Source organism: Bos taurus, chromosome 4 (assembly GCF_002263795.3).
Source record: "Bos taurus isolate L1 Dominette 01449 registration number 42190680 breed Hereford chromosome 4, ARS-UCD2.0, whole genome shotgun sequence".
Lineage (NCBI taxonomy): Eukaryota > Metazoa > Chordata > Mammalia > Artiodactyla > Bovidae > Bos > Bos taurus.
The window spans coordinates 117432759-117453985 of record NC_037331.1 but is presented as its reverse complement, the minus strand read 5'-3'; the positions used below and the strand labels follow the sequence as shown (position 1 = coordinate 117453985).

Here is a 21227-nt window from a genome sequence, read left to right as displayed (position 1 = left end):
TGGGGCACCCCGCAGCACCCACAGGCTGACAGCACCCAGTCACCCCTCCCCTCTTGAGTCACAAGTCCCCACATGCACGCTGGCTGTTTGGGACAAAAACAGACGAGCTGGGAATCCACAAAATGGTGTGAAGAAACTCTAGAAATCAGTTACTGGAGGCCTAGACAAGCCCCCCAGGGCAGACAGGGAACCGCGGGGGACAGCAGGGAGAAGAGCTGAGTGGAGCGGGGACCGCAGGGCCGAGGCCAGGCACTGGGCGGCGCTGCCTCCTGAGCACCGGCCGGCCCCTGAGCGTGGGGGCACCACGGCCGCCAGCCAGGAGACCGGGCTCGGAGGTGGAAAGAGGACAGACACCGAGCAGAAGGCATTCTGAATGAAAATAAAAATACAACACATCAGAATCGAGGGGCTGCAACTAAAGCAGTGACATCAGGAAGGAAAACAGATCTAAAATCAAGAACCTGACCTGTTATCACAAGAAACTAGGAAACAAATAGGAAACCAAATCCAAAACTGAAGAGAAGGAAATAAGATCACAGAGAAAAGCCAGGGCACGGTAAACAGAGAAACAACAGGGAAAAGTCAAGCACTGACTTTCCTGAGACCAGTAAAGCTTCACTAAACTAAGGAAAAGAGAAGAAGGACACAAATTACCGAAATCAGAAATAAAAGTGGCACTGCTGAGTCGCTTCAGTCGTGTCCGACTCTGTGCGACCCCACAGACGGCAGCCCACCAGGCTTCCCGTCCCTGGCATTCTCCAGGCAAGAGCACTGGAGTGGGTTGCCACTGCCTTCTCCAATGCATGAAAAGTGGCATTACCGAAATGTAAAAGAATATTTTGAACAACTTTATACCAACAGAATCAGGGAACTTAAGACGAAATGGACAAATTCCATAAAAGATGTGCTGTGTGCTCCGTCACTCAGTCGCGTCCAACTCTTTGAGACCCCATGAACTGCAGTCCGCCAGGCTCCTCTGTCCATGGGATTTTCCAGGCAAGATGCAAGATAACAAAACTGATTCAAGAAGAAAGAGAAAATCTGGAAATCTAAGAAGACACCGAATCGATCATTAAAAACCTTCCACAAAGAAAAACCCGGGCCCAAATGGATTCTCTGGTGAATTCTATCAAATATTTAAGACAGAGAGACCACCAGTTCTACAGAGTCTTGTTCAGAAGGCGGAAGGGGAGGAACAACTTCCCGACTCATATTTGAAGCCTGTTTTTCTGGGATACAAAAATCAAAGACAAAAAAGAAACAAAAGCCACAGAAGACTATCCCTCATAAATAAATGAATATGTGTATATATATATATGAAAAAAATTCTCATTAAAATGTCAGCAAGCTAAATTCAGAGGATCATACACCATACCCATGTAAGATTTATCCCAGGAATGCAAGGTTGGTTTAACATTCAAAAATCAATTTACAGACCACATTAGTGGAGGAAAAGACCACATGACCATCTGCACTGATACAAGAAAGGCATTCATAATGAAAATTCTTGATGAACTAGGAACAGAAGGGTCTTTTGTCAACCTGATAAAGGACATCTGCCAAAGCCGAGAGCTCACGTCACACTTGGCCTGAGACAAGCCAAGGGTCTCAACCTACACGTCGGTCACCTGGGCAGCTTTCAGATGTTACTGTTCCTGGGCTTTAGTCGAGAGCCACTCAGTCACACTGTCCTGAGTGGGAGCCCAGACGCGAGCGTATCTTAAGGCTCTTCCAGTGACGTCCAGCCAGGGCTGAGGACAGCTGAAGCGGAGGGTACCCCTACATTCTGTCATCAGGAACTGCCTAAAATGTGATCCTGCGGCGAGTTACTCCAGCCTGATGGAGAAGCACCCCCAAAGGAAAATGGAAGCCCTACGGAAAGGCACGCCAGGCCGTTCTGTGGGACCACAATTCACATAAAGTTAATGAGAAGTCTGGAAAAGCTATGTGAACTCTCTCCAGTTATGTATATGCTTGAAATTTTTCTATAGTAAAAAGCTGAACATTTTTAGGATATACACACATATTCCTAATTGTTAAGAGCCAGTAATCTATTATTGATTAATCTACCTAAAATCACATTGAAATTATGTTAGTATATGGTTCATAAATTCACTCTGCAAGGGTTAAGTTTTGCTGTTCTTTAAAACATCTTTTTTTTTTTTTTCTACAGGGGCAGACACATCACACTAGACCCCAGGTCCCACCAGAGGCTGTGTCTTACACGCAGGAAGCACTGGGTCACTAACTTCTCCACACAGCTCACCTCCCCAACAGTCTATTGACTGATTCTCCTCCAACGTCTGCCTTTCTCACAAATGTGGATAAATGAACCCGCTGTGTATGGTTACCTCTATGGGAAAGTCCTCCATTTATGGACTCACTGGAAGCTCCCGAGAGGAGGGTAAAGTCTGAGGACAACTAAAGCATATGCCATTTTTAAGTGTCTAGAGAAACGAGTGATTTGCACTTTGGTGAATCTGTTTTTATTCACCAAGCCAAAATTTCTGGTGCATGCAGATGGCACTGAGATATTTACTGAATAAAACAATAAACAGTAGACCAGGCATCTAAAAACTAAGTCGTCTGAAAGTGCTATGAAGAAAGCCTGTGCTATCAGGATCCTGGGGCAGTGCCCCTGTCAGTGCGATGATGCGGCCTCAGCAAACATTCCACCACGCTGCCGGAATCAGCAGTTAGCTACTACAAGTGCCCTAAAAGGAATGATGTCTATATATACGACGGACAATGAGCAGTACTGTCATAAAATTTTTCTTTAGCAACCCAAAACTAAAAACGTAGACAATCCAGACAGTCACTTTTATTTAAAACGAAGAGCTTGTACCAAAAGTAGGGTGTGCCTGTTTTAAGGTATACACTATATGTATTTGGATGATACATATACTATACTGTGGTGATCTGATGATTTTTAAACTAGGAATTGAGAACATAAACATTTAGTCAATAAACACTGGCAAGTAATAAAAATTCTCTTTACTGCCATTTTGAGTAAGAGACTGATAATTCACACCTGACAATGTTAGGTCATGTAAAAACCCTGAAAACCCAAGTTCTAAACTTTTATTGTCCTTTCAAGAAAGAGTTTAAAGTAGGCTTGTTTTCCATCTACAGCTCAGAAACACAGGTAACAAGTGTCACAAGTGCCTCTCTGTCTAGGACTCTCTGAGACCACCTGAGATGACACAGGAGCCATGTCTGGGCCGCACCATGCTCCTTCCTCCACATGGGCCTCCTCGCCCGGCCTGCATCTCCCCAGCGCAGTGAGCACCCCAACTCCGCCCTCGTGGGGAGCCACAGCAGTGCCTCCAGTCCTCAGGCTGCCCAGGTCGTGGAGCTGCACTCTTTTTCTTCAATGCTCACGAGAAGGGGAGCCCACAGGGACACCAGTCACCATGCAGCCTCAGGACCGAAGAGGAACAGAAGACGATCGGCACAGAGCAGGCAGACGACGAGCACTTAACGAGTCAGCGAGGAGCAAGATACAGGGATGTTTCAGGCAGGGGTTATGACAAAAGCCCAACTTTTAGGAAAAACAGCTATCATCTGCTCACACGAGTGGGGGGAGGCCTGAGCAAGCTCTAGAGTTACTCACATTCACAACAGGACAGTGCTTTACACCCCCTGTAGCTACAGATGACGGAAGAAACTTCAAAACAGCAATGCCCACGGCCCCCTAGGCTCTTAGTCACCAGAGTCTTGGTATCATTCCCCATGCTCTGCCCAGGGAGGATGCACAGAGCTGCTTTCTGAATGTCTCCCAGTTGACAAGAAGTACATTTGGGTCTGTTTCCCTCGATCTCCTTCAAAGTAAACACCACTGTTCTCACTGGTCACACACTGAGTGCTACCGGGACTTCCTGTCCTGGTGGGTCCAAAGCATGGACTTCAGACGACCTCGTAGGCAGGAGCTTATTCTTAACATCCAACATAACGATTTTTAGCAGGGCTGGAAACAAAGGGACTGACCATCACTCAGTCACATCATTTTAAGGAAATGAAGGCTTACTGTAATACGCTGCTTTGACTTTTTTCTGAAAATCATGCTGAGGACTCAAGCCTTAAATATAAGTAACAAGTTTTTTTATTTTGTAAGAAAGACAGTGCTGCTTTTCTTCCAACTGAGAGAACAATTATTTTCTTTCAAAACAGCACTACGAAAAGCTAGTTCTCAGGGGAATTTCTAAATCCCAGAGTCACTCCCGTTAACACTAGCAAACAGTCAACCTGCGAATTTCTAGGCTGCGGCCAGAAACATGTTTTCACACCTATTCTCACACAGAGACACAGAAGAAAAACGGTGACTGTTTAGAACCAACCCAAACGGAACCCACCCATTGACTTACAAGTCTTCTACAACTCACACATAATAGTTAACAGCACTGAAAAGACATCCCAAAATTGTTAGTGTTCAGTTATGTAAATTTAAAGATACTGTCAATTCAAACGAGGACTTTTAGAAACATACTGTCTTAATGTAAGGAAATTACTAGTCGTCTGTGCATGGCAGATTCCAGCCACTCAAAGAAAGGAAATTCACCTTGCAAGTGAATTTCTCTAGGGCAGCACGGTTCCGCTTTAAATTCCTTACACACTAGTGTGTTTAGACATGGCCTTAAACTTCTTTTACTTCCTCCAGAACAGATGAAGAGAAAAGAAGTGGCCCGTCTTAGACCAAAATGGAAATATTTTGCTGGCTTTTTTCCACAAATGATTTATCTTTTAATGAATACTGTAAAAAGTGCCTTTTGAGAGTAGTTTTTCTTAAATATAAGAGGCACTTCCTGAATTAAGTAAGCTTAAGGAATACTTTTTATCAGCTTCATCGTTACCCAAAAATGAGGTTTGCAGCCACCAACATTAGCAGGACAAATTTACTTATAACAAATGGCTTAAATGTATAGATAAAAATGCCGACTGATACTGTCAGGGCGTCCTGCAGTTTGACAGATCAAATCTTATTTTCATTCTTAAATCCCATGAAGAAGTGATATCACTGACTTGCATTCACTGGTGAGCAAATTGATTAATCCCTCTCTATAGAAATCTCAACTCTTGATTACACCTATCAGACGTTAAGCAGCATTATTCGAGAGTGACAACACTTGACAAATTCCCCAACCATTTTTCTCAGCTTTTGTGGCCCTGCTAGCTTGTATTAACCCTGATGAAAAATTAATTTTCCTTATCTTCTTCTAAACCCTAAAATCCAAATCCGCCAAACTGGCAACTCTTTCTGTAAAGGTATTATGAAAACCTCTAAAAGATTAATTGCATGTCTTCAGGTGACATTAAATTAATTTCTGTACTCATGACAGACACGTGATACTCCGCGCTGAGAGGACAGATAACATTGTCGGGACACACGGCAGGACAGTGGCTGGGGTCCCAGGGCAGCCTCTTATGAATTCTCCTGCCGATAAGGCCTGCTTCACTGTCAGCGCAGCGCTGCTCATCTGCAGCCCACAGACCTCACGAGCGGCTCCTATTAGCTGCAACAATACTGGGTCTAGCCTGTGCTCTTTAGAGAGCTCACTCGGAATCTGGACAATAAATGATCTGCACACTACGCAAAGTTTCTCAACACCAATGCATTTAAGGCTCTATTTTGTCTTTGAGACTGCTGTTTAAAGGAGAAGTGAATAGAAATAACGTTGTTCTCCAGGCTCCTGGGTCAATCCCCTACTTAAACTGCTACAGTATGATTCAAGGTGAGAACAATTCGCACGTGCAGTGTTCACCTAGTCTCTACAATAAATTATCCTTATATACGGCAAGCATGCAAAAAGTGTAACCAACAACTTAAACCTAAAACGCTTCCTAATCAGTAATAGGTCTACATTGGCTGAACTGAAACAAAATCCTCTGAGACTAAAGGCACCGCCCCAGGGCTTGGCTTCCTGGAGAAAGGAAAAGGACCCACCAGCAGGCACACCGACCTCTCTGCAGGGCTCTACCACTGCGCAGTGACGCAAGTGCTCTCACTCTCAACATTCTACTTTCTGAGACTAGGCAGGTTTGGGGAAATCGTTTAAAAGCAAAATTGACTGGCCTTTGGAGAAACAAAGCAAGGTGCCGGGCCAACGAGGCGTCTCCAGTTTCCCAGGACGGGCAGTGGAGAAGGACCTCCTTCAGAGCACGAGGCGACATCCCTGTGCAGAAGACCCGTCTCCCGCTCTTGCCAGCTGCTAGGTGTGAGGACAGGGAAGGCACCCAGGTCACTGGAGGAAGCAGATTTCTTTCTGCTGAAGAAGGTGGGTGAGCAAATCCTGATTTCTAATTACAGATGAACTCTTTCTGATTTAACCACTCATCTCACTCGGAAACAGCATATGCATAAAAACACCCATAAATGAACGTGCAGACATTCTGATTCATTAAGACTGACTTCTGTCCTCTAATGAACTACAGTCCACTTTGCCCAAATGAAGAAGGTCACGTGTTTAAGAATGATTAAAAGGTCATGTCTCTAGAAGTTATCAGTTCTTCCCACTAAAGTATTTTAAAGTTCTTAAAAATAAGTATTACCATACAGCGGCTTCTCCTCCAAGAAAAGTCTAGAATACACATCTTACCGAACAAGTGACTGTTCAAGACACATGACCCATTCTTCCTCGGGCCTGTGTTTCTGCTTTCCCACCATCTGAACTCACCAGCACCTCTAACAGGGAAATGATCAGGAGACAGAAGAGACCACTCTGCCTACCGGAGAGGGATGGACAGCAGGGAAAGGGGAACTACAGTCAGCAAGCCGGGAGTCGGGCCGTTCCCCCGGCCCCGTCTGCCCAGGCAGGGCATCTCCTGACTCTCTTCCCTGTGTCAGCACGGTTTCCCCAACTCGGCCTCCCAGAAGGGCGGCCTCCCAGAAGGGCTTCCCTGTCACAGGCCCGCTGCAGGCCTGTCCTTGACTGTCTCGTTTCTGACTCACTTCCACCAGACCTGCTTTACCCTGGTCCTCTAGAATGTTCTCGGCTCCCAGGTGCTGTGCAAAACCATGGCATCAAGTCGGCTTCTGCCAGAAACCAGTGAGGTGGTCAGCTGAGCCCTCCTCCTGGTCGGGCAGCTGGCTGCGTGATGCAGTGACACCCGTAAGCTCAGCCTTGCCCTGCCTTGGCCTGGGGCTCCCTGAGAACGTGTCAGCACCGCCAACTCACCAAACAGATGCGTGACACGATCCCATCTTGTAAACGGAGTAGAGGAATGTGGGAGCAGACTGTAAATTTCAGCATGAAAAGGCAGCCAGAAGAACTAACAGGGATTCATGGTACTTCTGGCGTTACTTTTGCTTACTAGAGAGGGCTTCCTTGGTGGCTCCACCTGTCAAGCAGACTGCATTTGATCCCTGGGTGGGAAGATCCCCTGGAGGAGGAAATGGCAAGCTACTCTGGCATTCTTGCCTGAGAATCCCATGGACAGAGGAAGGAGCCTGCTACAGTCCATGGGTCACAGAGAGCCGGGACTCCACTGAGCGCGCCCACACGCTCGCACACACACGCACGCACGCACACACACACACACACAGAGCAACCTTACTTACTAGTGTCATCAACAGCTGCTTCTTAAATGAACCAAGGAGGAAACCCAGCCTCAGTTAGGAGCACTGACTGGGACACAGCTCTGAGAGAGGGCAGAGGCTGCACCGGGAGCCCAGGCATGTGCATGTGGGCGGGGCCGAGAGAGAGACGGCACTGCGGGAGCAGCGGCTGGACCGCGGGACCACAGGGACGACGGGGCAGCGAGCGGGGCCGCTTCCACCTCTGCCGGTGACTCCTCCTCAGACCAGAGTCCCCAAGCGTGGACCAATGCTGCTCTCTCTAATAAATCCGGCAGATGTTTTACTAATCTTGCAACGCCTCTTAAATTGAGATTGTATTTTATCAAAAAATGCCTCTACTCCACAAAAGAGGACCAGGATTGTACACATTTTACCTCCTCTACCACCTCTAAAGAAAACCTGACAATAACTTTCGAGGAAGAAGAAATCTACAAATGCAGGGCAACCCCCTGAAGCAAGAGCCCCACACAAGCTGGGACCGTAGGCATGGAGCTCTGAGTCTCCCGCCCGGACGGCGGGCTCCCCTGCTCAGGCGCTCGGTGCCCCTCTCCTCCTGAGTGGTCGGCACAACTAAGGGCTCCTCCCTTAATCTGCTGGCAAATTCTTAACATTTCATTACCTCAATCAGAATAAAGCAGCTGAATTCCACTTTCACTTTCTTAAAGAACAGCCATGTCTTGATTCTTTGCGACCCCATGGACTGTAGCCCACCGGGCTCCTCTGTCCGTGGGATTTTCCAGGCAAGAAGATGCAGCGGGTCGCCATTTCTTCCTCCAGTAAAGCACAGTGGAAGAAGGCATTCTTCCTGCCCTTAACTAAAGGAACGGTAGTAATACTGAGCATCCCTGAGTAACACAGGTAAGTAGCTCAGCACCGGTGCCACCGAGACCCCGGGTCACAGAAGGAACGCAGGTACTGAGCTGGCACCCTGGGCTGGGCATGGGCACTCGCCTCCCGGTGACACCGAGACCCCGGGTCATAGAAGGAACACAGGCGCTGACCAGCACCCTGGGCTGGGCACGGGCACTCGCCTCCCAGTGACACCGAGACCCCGGGTCACAGAAGGAACGCAGGTACTGAGCTGGCACCCTGGGCTGGGCACAGGCACTCGCCTCCCCATGACACTGAGACCCCGGGTCACACTGGTGCTCACGCAGGCCAGGTGGCCCGATACACACACCTCACAGGTTCCCTGTTTCCCCTAAACTGAAAGACAGAGCTGCAGGCCCAATTAAACTCCTGAATTTCTCCTGGCACATGCTCTTCTTTCTTTTTTCTGGTGTTTAATCACAAATCATGGCCGGGGAAGACTACAGTAAGTTACACTGATCAGTTTGTATTTTTACATATGCTCAGTTAGAACCTGAGGAGCTTTTCTGGACTATGCGCTGGTCATGAACAGTTGTGACGCTCGGAGGAGGGGCATGCCACGGGGCTTACAGGATCAGCTCCCCGCCCAGGGACTGAAGCCAGTCCCTGGGCAGCAAGGGTGCAGTCCTCACCACTGGTCCACCAGGGGACGTCAGCAGCTATGATTTAACAAGATTGCTCTCTTTTGCTTTCTGAGAATTAAATACTTAAAAGTAGCTTTCTGAGAAGTGAGCAAATGGAGAATATTCCTATGTTTTAAGTAATAAAAATAGAACCATTCCATCAAATGAAATTCTTTAAGGTGATTACAATATTCGGGGAGGCACACTAAATTTTACAAGCAATAGTTGATGATATGTAATACTCTTTAAAAGCAGTGTTAATGTGTTCCTTTTTAAGTCTCACCTAATAAATCCAGACAATAAAATACAAGTGGGGGAAAACGAAAATTCACAGAGAGATTTCGTGTGCCTCATAACAAAAGGTCTCTCTAAATTTCAAGTTCCCGTCATGATTTCAACCCAAAGTTTTAAATAAAAATCTGACCCACTCTGATTTATACAGAAACGTTCTAAGACACATTTATAGCACACAGCACGTCCCAGCGCCCTCCACCGGGCACCGTCACCCACTTCAATTCACCGTACCAGGCTAGTGGCCAGGTGATCACCCAAACGTACCAGGCCACTCCACACTCACCACTCAGGGTACTCTGCTGTACCTCCAGACACTTCCCAAAATTCTCAGGGCTGGTCGCCACCAACCAGGGTTGGCAAGTGACATGAAACATGATCCCTCCCTTACTCTAGAAAGCCCCCTGAAGATGTTCTGAATCAACCCTGATTACCATACACTCACTGGAAACAGCAGACTATTCTCCCTAACTTAGAACTAAGGAACACATGGGGAAGAGGAGCAGCAAAACAACTACTATAAATAGCAGTAGAAAGCACAAGACTCAGAGGCCTCACTCTACCAGTTAGTGGCTGAGTGGCCCTGGGCAACTAATACAACCTCTCCGACACGCAATTTACTTAACTGTAAAAGGGAAATAATAGAGCTAACCTGTAAGGCTGCTGTGAATACATGCTAAGCAGCGACTGTACTTGGTAAGCAGTATGCTTGATAATACTTGATAAGCAGTAGCCACCACTTTTTATACGGCATAAAATCATGAAATGTGTTTCTAGACAGGGCCTTAGGAGCATTCTGAAAAGAAAATGGACATTTATAAAGTACCTTCTCTGTGTTGGAAAGGTCCCAAAGAAATACATAAGAGACCAGCATCCAGCCACGGGCCTCTCTCATCCACAGCCCTGTCATTCTCACCTCGCCCCGCCCTCAGGTACACACGTGTGCACTCTGCCCTGGTGACAAGGGCCTCAATCCCCACGCTCCACACACATAACCTCAGGACGGCCAACAACACACACAATGCCCAAGACCGCCCTCGAAGAACGTGAGGGCCGGCTCTGTGAGCTTTCAACCCAGACCACGACCCTGCTCACCTGACTGCGAGAGCCAACATCAAAAAAGGCTCTCTGTTACGTCCTTCCTGAAAACGCTTCCCATGTCCATAATGCATTAACTAACAAAGAGGAACAATACAAAAAGACCAGAGAGTCTCCCTGGGTGATCAGTATGAATTAAAATCACTTTAAAGACAATATGATTAATGAAAGGGCAGACTGAAAATCCTAGTCTTAAGACTCAGGCTCTTTCACCTTTTAAAAAACCCAATTTAATAAAATCCAAAGAAAAATTATTTAATTAGAGATAATAAAATATGGAAAATGACAAAAAGAGAAGTTCTCGTTGATTCACCATTGCCTCACAGGTAAAAGCTCACCTAGAGAAACCTAATTTAAGTTGTAATATATTTTCAATTTGTATATCAGAATAAGACTGCCAAGAAAATTCTGTCTTCTTTAAAAATTCTGTAGATGCATATTTTGACTCTGATCACCACCAACGCATAATTTCTAAACAGCTTTACGTACCATGATAATTCAGTGTCCTGTACAGAGACCAATGAATGCAAAGAATAATTTAATTAATACATTAGATGCCAGTTTAGGTTAAAAAAAAAAAGTGAAGGAAATAAAACTCTCTGAAGAGTAAATTTCTGTAGGAAATCTTATGAACAAAACATACACTCTGGTACTAACAGAAGGTGAAGAAGGCCTGGAATCATAGCAAAATACAAGAACATGGACTGGCTGACAATGAGATGCTTTTATTAAACGAGTAATTATAAACCTGAAATGCATAAATAACATTCTCCACAGATGCAGCACACAAGTCAATCCTCCCAGAGAGGAAGCCCCTGCCAGACCCTCACCGGGGTGGCCAGTTCAGCTCCAGGTGCGCGACACAACACAGTCCTGGGCATTAACACCTCAGTCCCTGCGAAGGGACAAAGACCAGCAGGGGCAGGAGGAAGAGGGAAAATGAGAGGGTACTTAGTTTAGCACTTCAACGGTCTCCTTTTTGCACAACGGATATGTTCTCTTACAAACAGTTCCTACCCACGAAAACACAAACACACACACACACACACACACACACACACACACACACACACACACACCACCACCACCACAACAACAACAACCACCCAGGACATGAGGGAAACACTATTCTACTCCAGAGATACAAACAAGAGACCACTATCCTCTGAAAAGGCGGAAGTTGCCAATATGGAGGCATTACTGGAATAGAAGCACAAGCTGGAATCAAGATTGCCGGGAGAAATATCAATAACCTCAGATATGAAGATGACACCACCCATATGAAAGAAGTGAAGAGGAACTAAAAAGCCTCTTGATGAAAGTGAAAGTGGAGAGTGAAAAAGTTGGCTTAAAGCTCAACATTCAGAAAACGAGGACCATGGCATCTGGTCCCATCATGGGAAATAGATGGGGAAACAGTGGAAAACGGTGTCAGACTTTATTTTTTTGGGCGCCAAAATCACTGCAGATGGAGACTGCAGCCATGAAATTAAAAGATGCTTACTCCTTGGAAGGAAAGTTATGTCCAACCTAGACAGCATATTCAAAAGCAGAGACATTACTTTGCCAACAAAGATCCGTTTAGTCAAGGCTATGGTTTTTCCTGTGGTCATGTATGGATGTGAGAGTTGGACTGTGAAAAAGGCTGAGCGCCAAAGAATTGATGCTTTTGAACTGTGGTGTTGGAGAAGACTCTTGAGAGTCCCTTGGACTGCAAGGAAATCCAACCAGTCCGTTCTGAAGGAGATCAGCCCTGGGATTTCTTTGGAAGGAATGATGCTAAAGCTGAAACTCCAGTACTTTGGCCACCTCCTGTGAAGAGTTGACTCACTGGAAAAGACTCTGATGCTGGGAGGGATTGGGGGCAGGAGGAGAAGGGGAGGCCAGAGGATGAGATGGCTGGATGGCATCACTGACTCGATGGATGTGAGTCTGAGTGAACTCTGGGACTTGGTGATGGACAGGGAGGCCTGGCGTGCTGCGATTCATGGGGTCGCAAAGAGTCAGACACGACTGAGCGACTGAAATGAACTGGAATAAAAAAAAATCTTAATTCACAGAACACGTTGGGTAGTTAACTTAAAACTTAAGGATTAAGAAGAGCTAAAAAACCACTTCAACGTTTGGCAGATAACTACTTCCATGTAAAATTCCTCTGTTGTTTTCCTGTGTATTGTAAAATCATACAGCATGATTTCAGAATATGATCTGATATAAAAAACATATTGTCTTCCATTAGCGCAAAAGAGCAAAAATTGAAGCAAATAAATTCTTCTGAAGACCAGGCGTTCATCAGTTGAAGACTGCCCGTAACAGCAGAGCCGCGCCCTGCACCTCCTAGTCCCCCAGAGCCCAGAGTGCACTGGCCCACAGGGCACCACCTGACTGCCTGGGCAAAAGGCCTACTCCCAACCTCGGCCCCAGGGCCCATGCTCTGAGTTTATAACTCCAGTAAAAACATGACAAAGACTATGACTAAAACAAGGTCAAAAGCAAGGAGCCACAAAGGCGCTAGAAACTGATGAACACTTGGGTTTTCACCTAGAGATAAAACAATCTGATACAACACAGGCCAGTTACTTATCAACATTCTGAATCACAATGAATGGAGGTGAGAAAAAATAGATTTGGTTTATCAAAAATTTTCTTACGGCATTTGAAATACTTCACATCTTTAGCATACAAACTGAGAAACAAAAGCAATGGAAACTCATCTAATTAAAGGGCTAAGGACGAGTTGCCCTTGATTCAGCACAGCAAATGGCTCCACACTCCTTCCACTTGTAGTGGTTCTGCCGTCCCCGGAGGGACTGAGAATTTGAGGTCCTTTACTTTTCCTACAGGATTCCCAGGTGGCACTGGAGGTAAAGAACTCGCCTGCCAACGCAGGAGACGTAAGAGACATGGGTTTGATCCCTGGGTTGGAAAGATCCTCTAGAGGAGGGCATAGCAACCCACTCCGGTATTCTTGTTTGGAGAGTATCATAGACAGAGGAGCCTGGCGGGCTACAGTCCATGGGGTCACAGAGTTGGACATGACTGAAGCGACTAAGCACGCATTTTCCCTACTGTAAATATTTTGTGGTTAACTGATGACAAAGCAAGAGATGGGCGTACCTTCTACAGTAAGTAGAGACTGCACGGCAGGGTTAAGAAAGCACTAGGTGGCTCAGTGGTAAAGAACCTGCCTGCAATGAAGAAGACGCAGGTTCGATCCCTGGGTCAGGAAGATCCCCTGGAGAAGGAAATGACAACCCACTCCAGTACTCTTGCCTGGGAAATTTCATGGACAAAAGAGCCTGGCCAGCTATACAGTCCATGGGTTCGCAGAGTCAGACACGACTGAGCGACTGAAAAACAACAGCATTCCACGCGGGTTGACAGGAGGGTCTCCTACAGCAGGGTCTGTCTGCAGCCAGTCTGCTCGGTTTAAGCGCTGGGTTCACCCAGACTGCAGAGGCAGGCTGCTTCACTACAGACGCTCTAAGACGGGTTCCGAGCTAAGGTGAGGCAGGAGCAACGTGCGCCCCACTTCCGAAGGACACTGCGGGAAGACCCCCGTGATTACATGCCAGGATCTGGTCGATCCCCTTTCTCCTCAAATGGGGATGGAGGGGTGGGGCAACCAGCCTGAACTGGAAGACAGGAAATGGTGTCTGGGACAAAGCTGCTTAAAAGCAACACACACTGTCCCCTCCCCACCCGTAGGCACCGCTAAATCTAAAGCTACACGCAATAGATTACCTCTTTTGTGGTAAAGGAAATTTAATTTTTAAAACAAAACTGAAGAGTCTATTATAAATTATCTACAAAAAGAAGTTAAAAATTCTACAAAACTCCTAAAACGGGACTTTAGGAATTGTCACACTGGTTTTCCACTAACACTCAAAGAGACCTGAAGCAGGGGTCCCAGCACTTCGGGGGACAGGAGCTGCCCACGGGACTGCAGAGGGTGACCTGACCCCACCTTCACAGACTCTCTGGGAGCTGGGACACACTCGGAGAAACACAGAGTCCAAGAGGCCCTGGTGACCTCGTCAACTTACCCCGCCTGACAACTTAATCACCCTGACCTTGGAGCTGACGTGCGGCCCGTCTCCACCGCCGCTGCTGGCCCGGTGCATGACAGTCCTCTTGGCGCCGGGCTTGGCCTCCGGGGGCCGGCCTTGGAGGGATGCGGCTCGAGCGGCCTGCGAGGGCGGCGGCGGCCCCTCCGCATCGGCGGGCTTTGCCTGCAGGGCTTTGTGCTGAGCTGGACTCTGAGGTATGGTTCTGGCCTGTCTCAAGTGTCTCAGTGGTTTCATCTGCTGCCCTGGATACTGTGTGTGAGCACCAGACGGCACAAAACCCGATGTTTTTGGTGGAACGTTTGCAACGGCCGCATCCTGGTTTTTGACGAGGAGTCTGTTTTTCACATTGGGTCTGACCGGAGGCCCCGGGAAGGGGAGCAGCGGGTTACCGTTGGCGGGCGGCGGGGTGGGCGTCGGCTCGCCGGGCGCGGCGGGGGCAGGCGGGGCGCAGAGCTGCTGCTGCTGCTGCTGCTGCTGGGCCAGCCTCTCGAGCAGCTCCTTCTTCCGGGCGCCCGCCTGCTGCTGCCGCCGCAGCTCCTTCTGCTTCAGGATCTCTTCTCGCAGGCGCTTCTGCTCCTCTATCTTCAGGCGGTACAACCTCGTTTCTTCGTCTTCATCAGGAAACTGAAACCAGAAACACAAGTGCTTTACTCTGGAGTACGAGGCGAGCTACGGTTCTAGTCTGTTTCAACAAACTTAAGAAAAGGCACTTTCTAAAAACCCTTTAATTCAGGATCTGAAAGAAACCATTCAAATCTGCCTATACACTTTAAGTGGAACTCCTTCCCCGGGGGAGGGAAAAAAATTTACACAGCTAAAGCTAATTTGGAAAATCTTATCAGAATATTAAAAATTAAATAATGTAAATTTCCACTCATTTACAACTTTAAATCAATTAAACTATTCATTTACGATATCAAAATATGTTTGAAATGGAAACTGCAGCAGCAGGGAGGCCCTGCTGTCACAGGTTTTATCTGGCTCTTCTCTGACGAACCAACAAAAGGTGGGTGTAAATGACCTGAAAGGGCCTGATTAGAACTATTGATTTTTCGTACAGAATTTTCAGTCTGATCTCAAACTCATTTGTCACAGAATAATTGCTTATAATGAACAGCCAAGTCAATCTCTCTGACCTTGAACTCATGCACTCTCCTCAGAATCAAAATGCTGCCAATTGCAGTACTGGAATATTAATGGTATATAAGGGATGCCTTTAATATGCCAGCCTCAAACCACTCTAAGTCTATCAAAATAATCTTTATAAAGTCCAATAATTTTCAAAAAAAAAAGCATTCAGAGAGGAAACTTTATTAGAAGTTAAGCATGTTTAAAATTGTAATAATTTTATTTCTAAAAAATCATAGATGTCATCACACACAGACCCTTTACAAGAGAATATAACAGGGTTGAATCTGCCCAGAACCCACTGCTAACAGATAAACCTTACAAGTTTGGGATTAAAGACTAAATTTGTCTGCAGCGCAGGAGACCCGAGTTCGATCCCTGGGCTGGGAAGATCCCCTGGAAAAGGCAATAGCAACCCACTCTAGCATTCTTGCTTGGAGAATCCGAGGGACAGAGGAGCCTGGCGGGCTACAGTTCCATGGGGCTGCAAGAATCAGACACGACTGAGCGACTAAACCACCAGCATAAGGCTAAAATACCGCTGAAGAGTTGCTGGTGCCCCCAGGGCCCGTGCACTGGACCTACAAGGCACAGAGCCAAAGCCTCATTACCTGCATCTCAGAAGCAATTCTGACCAACTCAGCCATCTAACTTCAAACAGCAAATCTGAAGCTAGATGAGGGCTACACAGAGCTGGAAGGGACATTAGGGGAAGACAGGAAAACAGATGTTCAAAAAGCCCAAGAGCCAGGTCATCCTGGGGCAGCAGTAACAGGTCCGGAAGGTGCACTGTTTGAAAGGCAGGACAGTTACCACCTACTCGGATTTTTCCCCAAGGAATCAAAAAACAGTTCCAGTATGTTCAAAAATATAGGTAGAAATATTTCAAAACAGACTTGTCCTTTATTATATCTTTATCAACTGGGTGAATACAAGAGAAATCACATTTCACGTTTACCTAAGCAAAACAAATAGAAGACTTTAAAAAGCAAAAGAAACAAAAAAACAACCCCCACAAAAAACTGCACTCCTGGTTCCACCCCACTTGCACTGTGGCCACCCGCAAGTCCACGTCACGCACGGAGTGCCCGTCTTCCTCTAGGGAAGGCGTCCGCAGAAGCCTGCTGAACCAGCCACTACGGACGGGACGGGCAGACTGCCCAACAGCAAGCCTCAAAAGCCACCTTGCTCATTTTACTTAGCCACTGTCATCATACAACTGTGTGTGACCTCACTTTTCTGAGCCAAATCCATTTATACGTGAGTTAGGAACTACCTACATAAAATAAAAGCAAGATAAAACTGTTAGCAAAGATTTCTAAATTATCTCAGTCCACTTTGTAAATCTACATTATTTTTTCATATATTGATTTTAAAACCATAATGTCATCCTTCTTCTAATAATATGTTTTTAAATGTTAGCTCAATATTTTTACTTTATATTTACACCTCTGATTTGGAAGCATTACCCTAACAGCTGCTACAATAATTTATTAGAAGACAATCTAATAAGAAAACACGACTTGCCTGTATTCTTACCTGAAGAAAGTCTTTGTGCCATTACTCTTTTATACATGAAGTCGATTAACATTAAGTGAATACACAATACTTATTTCTTACACTCTATACACTACTATAGATTAGCATAACTTTCACATACAGGTCTCTGGCACGTCTCTGACACACACACCCAGGAGCATGCGTGAAGTCACAGGCTCAGAGCCGCTCTGCTGGCCATGGCAGTCGGCTGCTCAGGGGTGTGCCCCGGCCTGCACTACACCAGACACCCCGGCTTTGTGAAAGCTGCGTCACACGAGACCCTGCCCAGCCTCCGTGTCTGTAATTCTAGGGGAGCCCAGAGGGAAGCTGCAGGGAACTGCTAGATAAGCACACTCATTACTTGGACAGGAGACCAATGGACGGAAGAGGCTTGTCCCAGGAGTGAGCTAATACATGTTACTAATGGAAAGAAATACCCTAAAAGTTTTAAGCTTCATGACTAACACTGCATTAACACTGAGCCACCTCTAAGCAAAACACAACCAAGCAACCAGAACTGTATCAAATAACATCTCAATTGGAAATCACGTAGAACACGGACGTGCATTTTTATTTATTCTTACCTATTTATACCTGCTTAGAAATCAGCAATAATTACACAATTCAAAACAAAATACGCCCACCCTGTCTTATTTAAAGGTCCACAGTAAAGCTGGTCCTCTTCTGGTAGTTCACAGTGTAAAAGCAGAACAAGTCTCAGGAACGTAAGCGTGTATGTCAGGGGTCAGCTAACCAAGGCCCATGAGCCAAATTCGGCCCAGCACCGACTCTTCACACAAAGTGCTCACCGCGCACAGCCATGCCCACCCATGCAGGGCCGTCTATAACTGCTTCTGTGCTAAACCTGCAGAGCTGAGTCATTCTGAGAGACCATCCAGACTATAAAACCTGAAATATTTATCATCTGGGCCTTTTAGAGAAGTAGTCCGCTAAGATTCCTGATATACACAGATTGTGCAACATGTAACTGCAACTGTATAAATACATAAACACAGTCTAAGACAGGGCCAGTGAGAATGAAACTGCCTTCTCTGAATATGGTGGTTAGGCTGCAAGGAGAAACCAGTGAAAAGAACGTGGGAAGGTTCTGGGAAGAACACTGGATGCTAAGTGTGTTCTAAGCAGGAAGAAGTGCTTACCTCTTCCCTAAGAGGTACAGGTTGATTGTAAGATCTCCTTGTCTGAGACCAAGTATTATTTTTTAATTAAAAAGAAAAAGAAGCCCCACCTCTGCTCCGGTCTTGGCTTCCTCTTTAGGCTGACCCACAGGGCTAAGCGGCTTGGCTCTCCCTTCGGCCTTCCCCTGTGTGTTCCTGGGCCCCACCCCGGGCCTCGGGGCGGGAGACGTGCTCATGATGGGTTTCACTTGAGCCGCGGGTGTGGAGGAGCAGCGACTGGTACTCATCTCTATAACGTGAGACGGCGCGATCGGTAATTCACGCAAATTACTGTTTCTCGGAGCAGTTGGCTGCATTTGCTGCATTGGTCGCTTGGTCACATTCTGAGAAGTAGTGTTCTGTCACAGGAAGAAAGAAATTCTAATCACAACTGGAGACTCGGGAGAAGAAACTGGGCACATGAGATTAATCTGACTGAGTGAGTGACTTCTCTTTTGGGAGGCGGACACTGTCCCGCTGGTAAACCTTTTCCTCCTACATAAATGTCTCTTGTTCTATGTAGCAGCATAGCCTACAGCTAAGCCCTGGGACTGGGAAAGGCACCATATCAGCCTGCGAACAGCCTCCTCTTTATGCGTATTACACCAGATGACTGCAGTGGCTGCCTTACAGGACTGGGACATTTTTTAACAGAATCAACAGAGCAATCAACTCCTGCATGAGGAGTCAGCTGGGTTACTGGCACCCCCATGGTCAACGGGCCCCTAAATTCCAGTTAGAACAAAGAACGAAGCATTAAGTTAGTGCCCTAAAAAAACTACACTCTGGAGGAGAAAGATGCCCCAAGGTTTCATCGGAGAGGACACCTGTCAGTCATGTTCGTTCTCAGGATTCTCAACAGACTGCACACCTAGAGGAGCGTGCAGATCTGTGAGAAGCCAGCGAGGGAGCACCCAAGGCAGTTCAGCGCAAGGCTGAGGGCATCGTCTGCCGCTCTGCTTATAAGTCCAGGTTACAAAGCACCTCCTTTCCAAATCTGGAAATTCTTTCCAATTTTTTGTATCATTTTAGTCTCAACGTTACTTAGAGAAAAACACAGGTTTGCTTCCCTGGTGGTTCAGACAAGAATCCACCTGCAATGGACATGACCCGGGTTCGATCCCTGGGTGGAGAAGATCCCCTGGAGAGGGAAATGGCAACCCACGCCAGTACTCTTGCCCGGAAAATCTCATGGACAGAGGAGCCTGGTGGGCTATAGTCCATGGGGTCACAAAGAGTCGGACACCACTGAGATGACTTAGCATGCGTCCATCTAATGGGGGACAAGACAGTAATGATGACTAATCTTTGAATTTCAGAGCAACACGCATTTTCTAGTCTCTTTCGACGCCTGACAAGCCACACATCTGCTGACAGCACTTGAATCAATGCGGCTCTCCCCAATGATTAAGCTCCATGAAGGCAGGAAATGCATCTCTTCTGTGCACTGGTCTATTGCCAGGAACTAGAGTAGCGCCTGACAACAAAGGATATTCAATAAATTCTTCCTGAATTCACTTACATATGCACTAGTTGCCTGAGGAGTTAGAGATAATCTCAGTAGCAAGTGATAAGCCACTGGCAAAGGTAGCATGACTATCACCCAAAAATATTCTCTAAAGTTATGCATCAATCAATAACCTCATCATCTATCACTACAGAAACAGGCAGATACACCAAAGTCCTGCGCCAGAACAGGCATCCCCGGAGCTGGCTGAGGACACGGGACACTCACGTGCCGCAGCCCCGGGCGCTGGGGGCACTGCATCCGGCTGCTGCTGGGCTGAGGCTGGGCCGCCGGCATGTGAGGCCTGAACTGGGGCTGAGCCACAGGCATCAGCGGAGGGGGCGGCACGGAGAGGTGGTGGTGGTGCTGCTGCGGCTGGTGCGGAGGCTGGTGCGGTGGGGGCGGCTGCAGCGGGGGCTGCAGCGGGGGCTGGAGCGGGGGCTGCGGCTGCGGCTGCGGCTGCGGCTGGTGTGGCGGGGGCAGCGGGGGGTGCAGCGGCCCCTTCCAGGCCAAAAGAGAGAGAGATGACAGTTTACCACGTGTGAACCAGTCACGCTCCAGTGCAGCCACTTCCCTGAAGACCCAACACCAGAAGGAACTTCAAGTGGCACCAATTTCATTTCAGATTGGTTGATGAAGGTGAATAATACCTTAAAGGCAGTAATTTGCCAAAAGCTACTATCTGGCATTTTCCATCTGCTCTAAACCGTCAAATACTGAACTTCCAGGAATGCATCCTGAGGTAATAACTGAGGAGGAAGGAGACACAACCTCAGGGACGCTCTCTGCAACACTGTCTAATCCCCACGCACTGAAAGAGCCAGCGCGTGCCTGAGCTGGGGAGCCAGATAATGCCAACGTCTGCCTGGTGAAAGATACTCACCACCACGAGAGATGGCAACAAGCTCACTGGGGAAAGAAAGCATCATGGGGACGCAAGCACTGAAAAGACTGAACAATGTGTCACCCCAGCTGGGCTAACTGTTTCTAGATGGTGGAACCAAGGTGAACCCATGCCTGCAGCACTGAAATAGAGGAGTCCTAATCACTGGTTCACCAGGGAATTCCAAAATTATAGTTTTTTAATAAAATAATTTAGGAAGAAAATGTTTATCTTACTTTAACATCTTAAGAAATAACCGTTTACCTGTTTTTATTTCAGGTATATATTCTATGTGGTTTCTAAACAATTAGTTCAAGCACATCATCGTTACACACCTCAAGAGGAAACTTAAAATACAGGACGAAACGCTCTGATGAGAGCACACTCCAGCAGCTGATGAAAAAACCACCAGCAGAGGGCACACTAATCTCTCAAATAAGGAGGCAGCAGCAACCCCTTTTTCCCCA

The 21227-nt window shown here is 46.9% G+C and overlaps 1 protein-coding gene across 10 annotated transcripts in view; it reads right to left on the bottom strand.

The window, feature by feature from the left end:
* RBM33 (RNA binding motif protein 33) overlaps nucleotides 1–21227 on the bottom strand; it is a 110773-nt gene that overhangs the window by 14627 nt on the left and 74919 nt on the right. For 8 of the 10 annotated variants that reach the window (XM_059886006.1, XM_024991295.2, XM_010804693.4 and 5 more), the window contains 3 exons: nucleotides 20106–20378; nucleotides 18442–18729; nucleotides 14502–15149 (listed from right to left, as the gene is read on the bottom strand). In XM_059886006.1, the coding sequence (XP_059741989.1) occupies nucleotides 14502–15149; nucleotides 18442–18729; nucleotides 20106–20378 (1209 nt within the window). The remainder of the gene's footprint in view (nucleotides 1–14501; nucleotides 15150–18441; nucleotides 18730–20105; nucleotides 20379–21227) is intronic. The other 2 variants (XM_024991293.2, XM_010804696.4) reach the window with 1 other exon arrangement.